The sequence below is a fragment of the Phaseolus vulgaris genome, chromosome 2 (assembly GCF_000499845.2).
Source record: "Phaseolus vulgaris cultivar G19833 chromosome 2, P. vulgaris v2.0, whole genome shotgun sequence".
Taxonomy (NCBI): domain Eukaryota; kingdom Viridiplantae; phylum Streptophyta; class Magnoliopsida; order Fabales; family Fabaceae; genus Phaseolus; species Phaseolus vulgaris.
The window spans coordinates 3,069,259-3,083,752 of NC_023758.2; the positions used below are offsets into that span (position 1 = coordinate 3,069,259).

The window sequence follows — 14,494 nt, forward strand, 5'->3', positions numbered from 1 at the left end:
TTACGTATATTACCTCCATTATTAAATCCAATAAATTATTAATTTTTTTTCTCTCATTTTATTGAGTAATTTTAAATTTTTCATCAATTTTCTTCTTCCTTTCCAAATAAAAACAGTCACTCTCAATCTTTCACTTGCCCCCTCTAATTCACTCAATTAATGGAACGAAGAAAACATAATTTTAAAATATTAAAACTAAAATTATATTTTTTAAATATTAAAACTAATCCAATCTTATTATAAAAGAACACAAATTTAAGACAATTATATATATATATATAAGATATCAAATACATTATGTTATGAATTTTAACAACTGTAAAATCATATAACAACTGTAAATTTTAACTTCATAATATCATTAATTATCCATATCAAATTTATTAAAAATAATTAAATAACTTTTTATTAAAATAATTAAACAGCTTTCATATATTTTAAAATATATATTACACCCATTTTAATTGAGATATTAAATAATTTTAAGACAATCTATATGAGAATTTTTTTAAAAGTCTCTCTCTTTAACTAACACACACATATAACTTCACTCAAACGTCATCTTATAGTATATTAATCTCAAGATAATCCTTGAATTGATCAAAATTTAAATTTATAATCACACTGAATTTCAGATTTAATTAATTTCTTTAATTCTTGAGATATATCAATGCTCCCATGCGTGCACCACAAAGATAACAACAATGTGTAATGCAGTACATAATACAATAGTCTATTTTTTTTCCAAGTTAAAATCCAAAAAGAGCAGAAAAAAATAAAAATCAACAACAACGTTATCATAACATGTTACAAGGATTGCAGATAAACAAAAACATGTTACAAGGATAAACACCTCTCCTCAGGGATAACCTAATTAAGCGTTGGCACTGGACTGATGCCTCGCTTTTTCCTTCTCCTTCACCTCACTTCCCTGCGTCTTGTCATAAGCTTCATGCACGTACATACCAAACAAAAGAAGCCAATAATTAAGAATAACAAACACAATAAGCAATTTTATATACACGTTGTGTGTGATAAGGAAATTAAACCTGGGTGATTTTCATGTATGATCTTATCCTTCTCAGTATTAGGCATGGATTGCTTTCCACCATAAATTCCACCGAACCCTTCTTCATCAGACCTCGTAGCGTACCCTTCCCCAAACGAATGAGACATCGCATCTCTTCACAACATTCATCAGAATCAAGAATTAATCCAATGATTATCTTTCACATGGTTACTTTAAAGATCATTAGTTATTATAAAATGTGACCCTTTATCAGATTACTATAAATGTGTTATAGAATCAAACATGGTTATGAATGAAATTGAGACATGCTGTTTGAACTCACCCATGTTTAGTTTCCTCGCTAGGTTTATGACTCTTGTCCATCTTATGAGCACCACTGTTACTATCAGGTTTGGTGCAGAATCTAACTGCTGAAGCTTCCCGACAAAGCTTGGAAGAGAGAGAGCGTGAGAGTGAAACGTGTTGATAGGTTAAAACCGTTTTGATCGAGTGAAGCATAGCTTTTTCTATTTTGATGGGTTGTGGAAGAGAGACAGTGTGGTAGTCCTATGATTTCGAACAATGCAAATCCTATTAATCCTCCGGTGCACTTGTTCTGGTTCAGAGAAACTAAAACATGAAGCACTTTCATGACATGACATGTGGTGTGTGTTGGACGCTTGTCTTTCACACAAACCCTCACGTGTCACGTTTATCCTTTTGCATGCAAAGAATATTTCAGTTCAGCTTTGATTTGAAGACCTGTGTCGTGTAACAACTGAACAAAACGCCACGTCCACCTGTGTGAAGGATATATAATATTCTATTCTAAATTGCTCTTTCTTTCTTTGTTGCAAAGAGTTCAAATTCATCCCTTCATGTATTTGTTTGCAATTATAGAATAAGATATCGATGGTTCACCTTGACTGGACCAAGACATGTTGCAGATGACCTGATTCTGAGTTCGCTTTTATCTTCTCAGACAAGATATTAAAGAATTTAGTTAGAAGAGTTGGGTAAAATGTTAAAAAGAAAAGAAAAATGGAAACTTCCACCAATATACCTAGATAGATAAATTTTAATACCAATACCTAGATAAATAAATTTTAATACCTCGGATTTACTTATTGAAAAAAAAATTGTTTAATATTTTTAAATATTTTATAATATATAAGTGGATGTAAATTTTATTTTTTATAATTTATTTTTATAAGATTAAATTTAATTTAAATTTTAATATAATACTATCAAGAAAATCATGAAATAAAAATTAATTTTTAGAGACAATAATTAGTTGCAATAGTAACTAAATTATATACTATTTTAGAAACTAAAAAAAAATTGGTTTCTAAATTAGCTTCTATTGTTGTTAAATAGTTTCTAAATTGGTATCTAATTAGCAATGAATGTTTTTCTACCAAACCTAGAAACTAAATAATTGATTTCTAATTAGATATCAATTTATAAACTTTTTAACAGTTATATAAATTAATTTAAAAACTATTTTTATATGTTATTAAATCATCTATAATATACATTGATTTTTTTTAGTGTATAGTTATTTATTTTTAAAAAATTATTAAATTTATTAATTTATATATTATTAGATCATTTATAATATATATTTTTATGATAAGTTAAAGATATTTGATAGTATATACCTAGATTAAATCTTAATATAATCCAATTTTATAAAATTAAATTAGATTTAATATTTGCATTTTAGTAATAATTTAACATTCAAATTCGTATTTTAAATAAATTATCTTGTTTAAATGATGCTTTGAAAACTAATTAATGCGCATATACGTTTATTTTAATAAAATCAAGTATGTTCTTATTTTTTTCTTATATATTTTATTAAAAAGTTATAAACTTTACTTCTATTTGAATGAAGAAATATAGTACTGCAAAAAAAGGAAAGGACTAAAATCTCCAAAATCTCCAAGATTTAAGGAAATTAGGACCTTTGAAAACCTTGAAAATGTTGCATAGGAACGAATATGGCACAAAGGGCCACTGAGGGTTAAAGACCCTACACCCTACACGGGTTGTCGGAAACCTATGGAATAAAATATATTTCTCTTTATATAGAATAATACCTAATGATCCATTTATAATTTGAATTTTATTTTGTCTTTAAAAATGTTTAAATGGATTGTGAGAAAAAGGTGTGTATATATATAATTTTTTATTTTGATTTCTAACTATGTGGGACTTTTAAATGTATTAAAAGACTTATAACACTTCCACACTTATGTTTTGTGAGTGACAACTCTAATAGTTCAACCGTAATTCATGTTATTGTTTTTCATTTATTAACTAGGATGAACATACTAAACAAAAGTAAAAACAATGTCTGAGCATGACACTTAATGAAGGAGGTGAATATGACTTTAACAAAATGAAAATAAATAACTTATTAATGAAATTAGATTTTAGAAAAATATTATTACTTTTTTTAAAATATTCATATATTTCAAGGTCAACATTAATTTTCTCCAAACAAAGTAATATAAAACATTTTCTAATATTTTATTAATTTACTCTTTTGATTATTTTTATATTATCAAATTCCTACATCATTTAGGTATTGATGTGAAAGACTACTTACATATACATTCACCCCTTAACTCACTCAAACACTTTTTTTTAGAAAACAAAAATATTTGTATGTAACTACCAAACTTATAGTTTATGTAACTAACACACCTCTCATCTTACTCACTTTTATGCTAGATACGAATAATTCAGCTTCTGTATGTATTGTTGTTACATTAAAGTACATATATCAATTTAAACCTCAATCAATGTGTGCATTTACACTAATGGGTGAACGGGAAAAATAATTGGACGGTAGCATATTTATAACATTCTTTCAACTTAATAGTCTTTGACATAAAAATATGAATTGATTTTAACATCTTAATTAAATTAAATAAACTTGGATGTAAGTATTTTAAATTAACTAATATATGATTAAACTTGTCGATCACTCCACAATATTATTTCAACTTCAATTACCTAAATAAATTATAAATATAAAAAAATTACTTAAATACTTAACTTCACATCCAAAAAAATTACATTTGTCTTAGTTAACTAAGAAAATATAACATTTTTTTCATATTGGTTCACCTAAATCTGAGCTACATCCAGTCTCCTTAATCCAACGACTTAGGAACCGTCTAGCCATACCGTATAATCAACTCAAGATAGAATAAAAAACAAAGCAAAGCTATTAGAAGGAACAACAAGAAATTATCCTGATTCACCCAAACTCGGATTATATCTAGTGCTCTTAAGACAATCATTTAAGAGCTTCATTAACTAACACACTTTGTTATAACGAGTATTTTCACTTCTCCATATTACAATGAATATTCACATTTCTTTAGGTTACAACGAGTATTAACACATCTATGAGTTATATCTTCTTAACCCTGATATTAAGAACTTTCAAGAAAATAAATATCATTCTAAAAAAAAGTACAAAGAAAACTCACAACGGTACAATTTCACAATGTGAAAAATTACAATAATTTAACACTCAATCCAAAATACAATACTATCTACTAAATTAGAGGTTCACTCTAACTCTTATATTTTATGCTTGCAAGATAACTTCTGTAGCTTTTGTTGCTTTCCTTACCTTTGTTCTTCACCTTCACTCCCTTTATATAACTTTCAAATCTTCATATATGTATGAATAATTAAATTTCATCATCATTTTAATATATATATATATATATATATATATAAATATTTAATTTTAATATTACAATACATGTTTTTTTATTTGTTTTTCAATCATAACATAATCATTCATTTTTCAAGTGGAATTTAAACATATTTTTTTTTAAAAGTACAAAACATATTAATAATATTTAATATAAACATTTTTTATAATTTGTTCTCACTCAGATCAATCCAATCTACTAAGTTTTCATTAAAATTTACTTACTTAAGTTCAATCTAATAATATTGTTTTTTCACTCTCTACCCTCATCTATTTCCCTTTTCAAATCCAATCCAAACACAATATTAGATTTTTTTTTTATAAAACATGCACGAGGATTTAGTAATATAATAAAATGTGACATTTATTTACACTTAATAAGATGGAAAATTTTCAATGAAAATCCCATCGTCTCAAGTATATCAGTGTGCATGTTTTGGAAACTAGAGAGTTTTTAAATAGTTTATTTACTTATATCATTGGGCACATTGAATAGGCTTTGGAAAATCCTTTACAATATAGAGATTATTATGTTTAAGGTTTTTCTTGTTCTTTACACATCTACCACGAGCATGATATCAAATTTATATAATGCTTGCAAATACATTAGTTTTACAAATTCAGTAATACACAATTTATGAAGTAAATTAGTTTAAATTTGTTTCAAATCTTTACGGTCTTTAAAAATAATTATTTGTTTTAAATGCCCAATCTTTTATATTTTTAGAACTATTAGTTATTATTCAAATATAATATAAGAAAATCATTGTTTTTCCTAATTTTCCACAAATTAAAACTAATATAAAATAATTATAATTAATTTAACGAGAACATGTAAAATATCAATGAAAAAATCTTAACTTTTTAAAGTGCATAATCTAATTTAATTAAACATTTAATATTTTTATAAAAATAATCACATACAACTTATTTTTATTGGATTTAAATAAATTTCACGTGATTACTTTTATACATTTTATATAAATTTTCACAATTAATCTAGTTGACTTTTATATTTATCTTTTGATTTATTAGTTTATTTTTCATTATGATAAGGAATAAGTTTTCTTTCATTATATATATATATATTAATATTTTTGTCAATATAAATAATAAAAAGGCTTAATACATATTATTACTCAATATTCTAAATTGTTTCAACTTAACTGATAAAACTAACATCAATAATAGCACACATTCAAACTAAAATATTGAATTTATTACGTATTGATTATGAAAAAAATATTTATTAAACACTCAAAATTAAATTAAATTGTATTCCCTCCATTTCTTTCAAATTTTCTTTAAGGCTATTTAAAAATAAAAACCAAATTTTTTTGGTGACTTTAATAAAATATTTATAATTTCTATTTCATATTACGTGCATATATATATATATAAACTAACTAAAAATACACCAATGATAAGAATATAAATAATAAAATAATAATTAATGTTGATTTAAAAATTTAAACTAAAATTTTTAAAAAATATTTTCGAAAGATAATATTTAAAATAAAATAAAATAAAAAAGCTAAAAACTTATTTAAGTTTAATTCTTAGACAAATAAAAACATTGTTGACCAGGTCAGTCAACAAAATAGCATTTATTATTTAATTTATTTAGGAACGTAGGAATAACGCAATCTGATGAGACGTAAGGACCACGCGAACTTGGAAAGTTGGAAGCCAGCGCGTGGTTGCCGTCCATGTGGATTAAACACCAAACCGCCATCATTCTAGTCTCATTTACCAAAATACCCCTCTATTATTGTAAAGAGACAGATAACAAACAGCTTTGCCCCACCGATAAATGAGCCGCACCTAACATTACACGTCACTGAATCCTCACCGTCAATACAAACAATCTCAACCGTCGGATCCCTAAAATCCCATTATAAAAGAAAGCTTAGGGTTCTCTTCCTTCTCTCATTCAGCGCCTCCTCTTCTCTGCCTTATCTTCAACAACTTTTCTGCCATACCTCTTCTCTGTAAATTCAGATCTATTATTTCCTTTTCCTCTGAAGCTTCTTTCGTGACTGGATCTGAATGGATCTGATCGAGATCTACACGCCCGTGGTGGTTTTGGCCTGGTACGGTCACCCTTACGTCGGGATTTTGCTGCGATTAGGTTCGGTCTTATGTTATTAGCGTCTTGATTTTGTTATTTTCAATTTATATTGTCGGCCTTTCATAGATCCGATGCCTGGAGGCTTAGATCTACGTATAGAGGTGTGCGCATCGTGTCCATCTTCCTTGCTTCGTAGAAAGTTCTTTGGTCTTTGTATATGCCAAGCCTCTTGAGGTGTTTTTTGCAGGTGTGTGAGAGAATCCACGGGAAGAAAGCTGATCCAACTATAGAACGATGGATCCGTCAGTTGATGCTCTTTTGACCGTTGTGGATGGATGTTTGTGTCGGATAATTTGGATTATTCCAGAAGCGGTGTTGCTTTCTAGGGCTCCATGTGTTGCTGATCTCAGATGTAAAATTTTGTATGATGTGAAGCTTTGAGGTGGAAAATATGTGGATGTAGGAGATATCGGGATGAATGACCTTTAAACGCTGAGTCGTTTAGGGTCGAGAATCCTGAGTGATCTTGTCATCCGACCTTTGCCATGTCAGGTGCGCTTGCTTGGCAGGTCAAATAATTGTTAATAAAAAAAAGTTTTGTTGGTTTTGGGAGAGATGGCACGGGAGTTGCCCGGGGTCTCTCCCTCGTGTGGTGTGTGCTCTGCTCTCTTTCGTTATGCCTTTTATTATTACCTTTCTGTCGCTCCACTCCGTTATACATCTCTGCACCAGAGGGATTCAACAGAGGATTCGCTCCAACTATAAGGTATTATCCATTAATTTACGCTCGAAAGGGTTTAGGTGTTTCATTTCACATAATTGAAGATAAAACAACAACCTCATATTTGTTTTTTAAAATAACAGAATCGATTTGCAGCAGAACTAAGAATTTGTCTCATTTTCCGATTAATTTGATTTAATATTTGATTTAAGAAGTTGGTAATGTGAAGAATATCAATCTGAACTTTTTGGTAATCTTATAGGCAGAAGAAGCTAGGTGGAGTTCATCAGTAGTTTCATTCTTTAAAGGTAAAATCGGGAACTGGTTTTTAGTGGTATTTTAATTATGAATTACTTATTCAGTTAGTCATTAAGCTAGTTTTTTATGAAACAATACGATAATACTCAGAAACTACTATTATCGATCCATGGCATAATAATCAAATTCCTCCTTTTTACATGTGTCTTGTCTAATAATATTTTGCCTGAATAAAATATCGAATCAATACTTTTTACATGTGGCAAAATAATTAGTTTTATTCTTTATTGAAATATCGTTCCATGGCAACCAATAAGTTTTCTTGCTTAATTAAAATAGCGATCCATGGTATAATAATCTGTTATCGTTGTGTTTATGTTTATCATATTTTGTATTTCACTTGAGGTTGATACATCCGGTGACGTCTCCTTATAAAGATTGATCACTGTATTGCCGGTTTTGTACCATATACTTGTAAATTTGATTACCTGTAATTAGTTCAGCTACGGCAGGCAACGTTTGTAATGCAGAAATAGGTTATTTTTCAAAAGCGTATAATGTCAGGATTGCAGCATTGTTATGCTTTGCCAATGGGATCTTATGTCGACATTGAAGTATCAACAATTATTAGAAGATGGGCTTCTGCCGGGGCCGGGCATTACACATGAGAGAAGAAGGCCTCTGTGATGAAGTATCGTGTGGATTGTGGAGGACTCTGATTTAGGCTTCTATTTCTAAGGTGAAGAAAATTTCGGCTCTATACACGCAAAGTATATTTTTCTTCCAAGTTAATTCAGTTTGCATTTGTTTAAATTGAGTAACGATGTTTTTACTGAATCCCCTCATTCATTTACCTTAAATTCAATGTCATTATCAGATGTTCATTTATAGTCAGTTATGGTTGGATCAGTTTGTTATATATATTTGGTAATTCATGTTTTGAGCATAAGGAACTGCTCAGAATTTCAAGTTTACGAAAGTTATTTGAATACGAATAATTGTACGGGTTTTCTGTTGATAATATTGTTCATTAGTATGTATTCATAATGTTCTCTTTGTAGATAAAAGTTATTCTGATGTTGCGTTGCACTTGGTTTGTTATTATGTGATAGTGGTTGTATTTTGAGCTTATATGCCTTTAACCTCGAAGATCAAAGTCAGCAATGGCCATTGAACTTTTAGTTTCTGCCTCTCATCTTTATTAACTATTTAGTTTATGTCAAAATAGTTTATCAAAATTTTTGTACTCTTTTTTTCTGGGGAACTATTGTTATTTATGCAGGTTTTATTTTGAATCCTATTATTTTTATTATTTTATAGCTTGTTATGTAGTGGGATGAATTTTTGTCCCAGTTACGATCGTAGCATTATTTTTTTTTTTCTTTATAATATATTATTATCATGATTTAGTAGTAGAAACAAATATGTCGACCTCTATAAAGGATATAAAGGATATCGACCTGTTAATAAATCATATTTAATACATTTAAAGAACTGGAACAATGAAATGATAAACTACATTTGCTGCTTAAAGGCAAGCAGTCACACCCTTAGATTTGCATATGGTTAAAGTAGTTTTTATTATTTTAATTAATAATGCAGTTTTAAGGAAATGTAAAGGATAAAATTAGTATGAAAAGTGGAGAAATTTCTTTGAAATATGTATTAAAAAGGTAGAATTTTTTCAGTAGATAAGTGTGGAATTTTTTTTGAAATATGTATTAAAAAGGTAGAATTTTCTCACTAGATAAGATGCTTTTTATAATCCGTGAAAGCATTTGAGTAAACCTGTTTCAAGGCATTCTGAAAATAATGAAAATTATTTTTGGTTGTTGTGCATGTTGTTCTTCATCGTAAATATGGTGTTTTTTTTATCACTAGTATAGTTAGTTTATTGAATGATAGATCTGTAAGCTCAAAACGGAAGAGCGATCAGAGCATATCAGTTATGTTCTGGTAGGATGGTGGTTCGAATCCACCCTGATCTGCATATTCTGTATTGAATTTATAAAAGTAATTTACACAATATTTATAAAAGTACTATACACTAGTGATTTTAAATAAAAGAAAACAAAAATAAATCTATAATAAGAACGTAGAAGGCGTATTAATTTCGCTCTTCAATACGACAATATTATTTTCTTTGTTTAATTTTTTTTATTGAATTTTAGTTATGTCTAACCTATAATGTTAAAATTTAAAAACAAAGTGTAATTTTAGTTATATATTTGAAGAATATTTGTTTCGAGAATCTCAATACTCGTTTTATTGTATAAATATTTTTTTGTATAAAATAATTTTCCATTTTGAAGAGAGTTAATTAGTTTTAGAATCATCTTTTTTTTTTAAATTATCTAAAAATTTATTTTAATTAGAATCTATCATCACAAGACCTTTTACATTTAATGAAACAATTTAATCTATGATCTATCTTGTACACATTTTTTAACAGAAAATAATGTATTTAAATGTGTTTACAATAATATTTTTATTTTTATTTTTATAGAAATGTAAACTTTATTAAAAAAAATGAGTATTGTGTATTTAAAATTAATTTTAAATTTGGGTATTTTTGTGATATTTATTACAGAAATTCAATTTCTCTTGGAAAAGTCAATTTCGAAACTATGCTTTTCTGTCTGGTGATTCGTATCTCTTCTATAATCACTTATTCTCTTATGGGATTTAGGTTTCATTGCATCTATTTATCTCCCATGGATAGACCAAGAAATTCACTAGAGGGATACACGATTCAAGACTCTTATATTCATAAATACTGATATCGAGATACCACAAAGACACATGTAATTTTTATAATTTTTAAAATGTAACATACGATAAGATAAATTTATATATTATATTATTATAAATTATATAAATGAACAATAAAAACAAAAATTTATGTGAATAAAAGTCAAATATTTATGTATTTAAATATAAATGAACAAAAAAACAAAAATTTATGTGAATAAAAGTCAAATATTTATGTATTTAAAATTTAAAACATGAAAATTGAATATAATTCATTTAATCTCTATTGAAAATAATATTTTAGTTGAAATTTATTTAAAGATAAATTAAAAACTTTAAAAATTTCACATTATATAAGAATATTATTATAAGAGATTAAATAAAAACATTTTTATCAACACATAATCTAAATAGTCTTCATTATATATAAGATTTTTCTTTTATTTTTATAATTATAATAAAAATTTATCGTGTTTAAAAAATCACCTCATTTATCCTTTTTTTTAAATTTGTATTGAAACTGTGATAAAATTGTCATTGATCCAAAAAATGTCTTTTGAATTGTACACTTCATCTATATTGTTGTATGAGTATATTATGCATGTGCAATACATGTCAAACACATAAACTCACTAATTAAGAGTCGTGTCTGAACTTCATAAGTGTACCTACCCGTTATAAAATCAAGAATGCCTACAACTCGAATTGACTATCAATATTCTATAATCTAACACTAATTACCATAAATATCAATTATGAGTTGAATGACTAATTCAATGAGTTATAATTGTTGAACAACTACTTATGAATCATAATGATTATCATATTGTCACCATCCCATACACTTATACACTTATTCTGACGCACATATTATCATCTTTTATGCTATGAGTGACTTAAACATGAATAGTAATTTTCAGGTGGACCTACTCCTCTATTTACAAACCAACCAAAAATTTACCTAATGAGAGAATTCAAGATCCTCATTACATCATTCTTCAAATACATTTTAGGTAAAAACAGTAGTTTATATGTAATTTTTTGATTGTTTTTAAATGATCTCCTTTTGTATATTGCATTGTTTCTATTGATTTCGTTATAAATTAGCAAAGGTGGTAATTGTTCATTTAAGATGTTAATGTAAGTGATACAATTTGTTGGAAGAGGGTATCGAGCTCAATCCTCGCTATGTGCAGTGCTAGTTTTATTTCATAAAAGGATTTATTACATAAAAAAATTATGACAATAATAATTCATACACTAATAGCATCTACAATGTGTAATTATTTAAGTGATCTTTTATCTGATTTTTTTGGCTTTTACACAAAATTATAGTGCTAAAGTTATGAAAGTGATTGCTTAATTTAAATTCAATGTATTATAATCCATTCTATATATCAATAATTAAAGGATTTTTCTTTTAATTTGTCAAGTTCAATTTTTCTTTAAAATAATAGTGTTGTTTAGCATCAATAGACTTTCATAAGTAACTTTGTCAAAGATAAATTAAAAATGAAGACAAAGGGATATAAAGACTAAAGTGAGAGAGATCATGGTTTTTTTTGAAGAAAATATTGTCAGTTAGGTCTTTAAATTGATAGGGTATTTTTACACTAATTTATAAAATGAAGAAAAAAAAAATCAAAAGTATGATTAAAAAAAAAACTAAAGTGATTATTTGACATATTTTTGTATGATTAGTGTAATATTTTAGTAGCATATATTTTACATATTTGACATATTTTAGTACGATTAAAAAAAAGTCTTTTAAAATTATTTGACATAGTAGCAAATATTAATATAATAAACCACCTTAAAAGACTAAGGTGGTTACTTACAATTTTTTTAATCTTTTACACTTAAAATCATAAAAAAACTATGTAAAGTTATTTTTAAGTGTTCTCACTTTTTTTTATATTATTAATTAATAAGTCCAAATTTGTACCAATTTTTCACAATTTTTTTTAAAAAATAAATCATATCATTAGCAAGTTTTTTACTTGCATGTTTAAAATTCAAAACATACTATTTGTAGAGCAAGGGGACTATCTAACGAATTTAATATCATGTTAAAAAATCAGGTTTATAATTTATTACATTTTAAGATTTGGAGTAAGTTTATTTTTGGTCTTCAAATTTAAAACTAATTTTTTAGTATTTGTAATTTTAGAAATACTTATTTTAGTTCTTATATTTCAAATATAAAATTTGTTATATAACTAATAATTATGAATAACTTAGACGATATCCTGTCTTGATTTTATATTCAGATTATTAAATATTTATTTTGATACATTTAGATATAAAATATTTAGACAGAAAGATGAAAAATATTATTTTAAATTATACGAATTAAAAATATCAATTTTAAATACGAAAGACAAAATCAATCTTAAGTCCAATTGAGAAATTAAATCATGATTAAGTTAAATATATATTAAATATTTTAAAGGCGGTGTTAAGAGTCTAGATTACCCACTTTAGAATTTTCCGATTGGTAATCTTGTTTATCAGATGACAGAGTAATTTAAGAAACTGATCAAAACAACTAAAATCTTGGATGATTAGACTAATTTATTTCCCACAAAACATAACAGATATTTCTTCACCAATTTCTTTACTATAATCATTGAATTATGAATCCCGATAATAATGTTTACATCTACAGGACAGACATAGAAAAGCAAAGATGAATCCCAAAAGTAAATACCAAACATATTAAGAATTGGACAATCATAACTCAAATCTATAAACAAAACTCTATAAAAGTCTGTGTGAGATAATTGATCCGGTCCGACAGTGGGTGACTTGATAAGTTCAATAAACACTTGTTAGGATAGACTCAAAATAATTTCGATACCATATTAAGAAGTGGACTTTAAGCCTAACTCAATCCTATAAAACTGACTTACGAGATTGAGGTTTGCATCCACTTATATAATAAGATATTCTCATCTCTAATCGATGTAGCATCTCCAACAAAACAACATAGAAAAGAGACGATTACATATCCCTGAAACAAAGAAACCAGAAACAAAACACAGAAACCAGAAACAAATTAAACACTTCACCATCCCTGAATTGGCCAGCGTCTATCTGGATCGGGAAGCCAAGAAGAGCGTTTCTTCTCCTTCTTCACCACCCTCTCTGCTATCTTATTAGGCTCTTCGTGGGGAGATGAAATTCTTGCAAAGGAGAAAACTTTACCAAGAAGCCCTTCACCCCTTTTGTTTTTCTTGTACTTTTCACTGAAATCGTATTCACCACTTAGCCTCATCGATTGTGAGAGTCTCTCGTAGCCACATTCAGATGAAAGCAGTATGCGGTGAGACTTTGACAACCTCAAACTTCTGCTGAACTCCATCAACCTCAAATCTGGTTTCTTATTTTATTTCTGGTTCCAAAATTGGTTGAGTTCGTGGAATTATGGGACTTGGCAAATGGTGGAATGATGTCTTCATTTTATTTGGTCGGAGATTCCTTCATGTGCACAGGAAAAGGAGAGTCAAATTTGGATGGATATTATTCAATTGCTGCGTCCCAATCCCAACCATGCGATTGATCGATGTGACTTTAGTGTTTGCAAAACATTAAATATTTTTTCTATATAGTAATATCGCTTTGATACATGCAGTGTTTTTGCTTAGAATTGTTGGCTTTGACTTTTTGACTTTTCTTCCCGTAGTGGAATTCAATCCGCAAAATTAAAATTTGTGTTGCCGAGTTGGCGAAAGCAAAAGCAATAAAAGGAGAAGGAAATGTTGGGCTGGATCATGGAGGTTGAGACTTAAGTCTTGCCTTCAGACCTTGGTTGGAAGAATTCAGAAAAATTATCTATATTTTTTTTTATCTTAAAAGTGTAATTATAATCTAAAAAATAGTTGCTTAATGATTGAATTTTTTAATTTTATTCATTTTCTTTTGTTTGGTAAGTTCGCCACCAGT

The 14,494-nt window shown here is 27.4% G+C and overlaps 1 protein-coding gene and 1 long non-coding RNA gene across 3 annotated transcripts; one reads left to right on the top strand and one right to left on the bottom strand.

The window, feature by feature from the left end:
• Nucleotides 1-696: 696 nt before the first annotated feature.
• On the bottom strand, nt 697-1,729 carry LOC137810219 (uncharacterized). Its single transcript, XM_068611378.1, has 3 exons — nt 1,353-1,729; nt 1,050-1,183; nt 697-948 (listed from the first exon to the last, which is right to left on the bottom strand). Exons 1-3 carry the CDS (start codon nt 1,526-1,528, stop codon nt 875-877), a joined length of 384 nt encoding a protein of 127 aa, XP_068467479.1. The 5' UTR covers nt 1,529-1,729; the 3' UTR covers nt 697-874.
• A 4,861-nt stretch (nt 1,730-6,590) lies between these two features.
• LOC137810228 (uncharacterized) lies at nt 6,591-9,637 on the top strand. 2 transcript variants are annotated; one of them, XR_011080858.1, is made up of 4 exons: nt 6,591-6,879; nt 7,067-7,585; nt 7,803-9,471; nt 9,528-9,637. It is a non-coding gene; the product is annotated as an uncharacterized lncRNA (long non-coding RNA). The 2 variants fall into 2 exon arrangements; XR_011080857.1 differs by lacking the exons at nt 7,803-9,471; nt 9,528-9,637 and having other exon boundaries at nt 6,675-6,879; nt 7,067-7,612.
• The last annotated feature ends 4,857 nt before the right edge of the window (nt 9,638-14,494 follow it).

What these genes read in the sequence shown, in the direction of transcription:
- LOC137810219 (XM_068611378.1), bottom strand. Translation starts at nt 1,528, where the DNA reads ATGCTTCACTCGATCAAAACGGTTTTAACCTATCAACACGTTTCACTC. An exon ending in AGCGAGGAAACTAAACATGG is followed by an intron (nt 1,184 to 1,352) that starts GTGAGTTCAAAC and finishes AATGTTGTGAAG; the next exon opens with AGATGCGATGTCTCATTCGT. An exon ending in CATACATGAAAATCACCCAG is followed by an intron (nt 949 to 1,049) that starts GTTTAATTTCCT and finishes ACGTGCATGAAG; the next exon opens with CTTATGACAAGACGCAGGGA.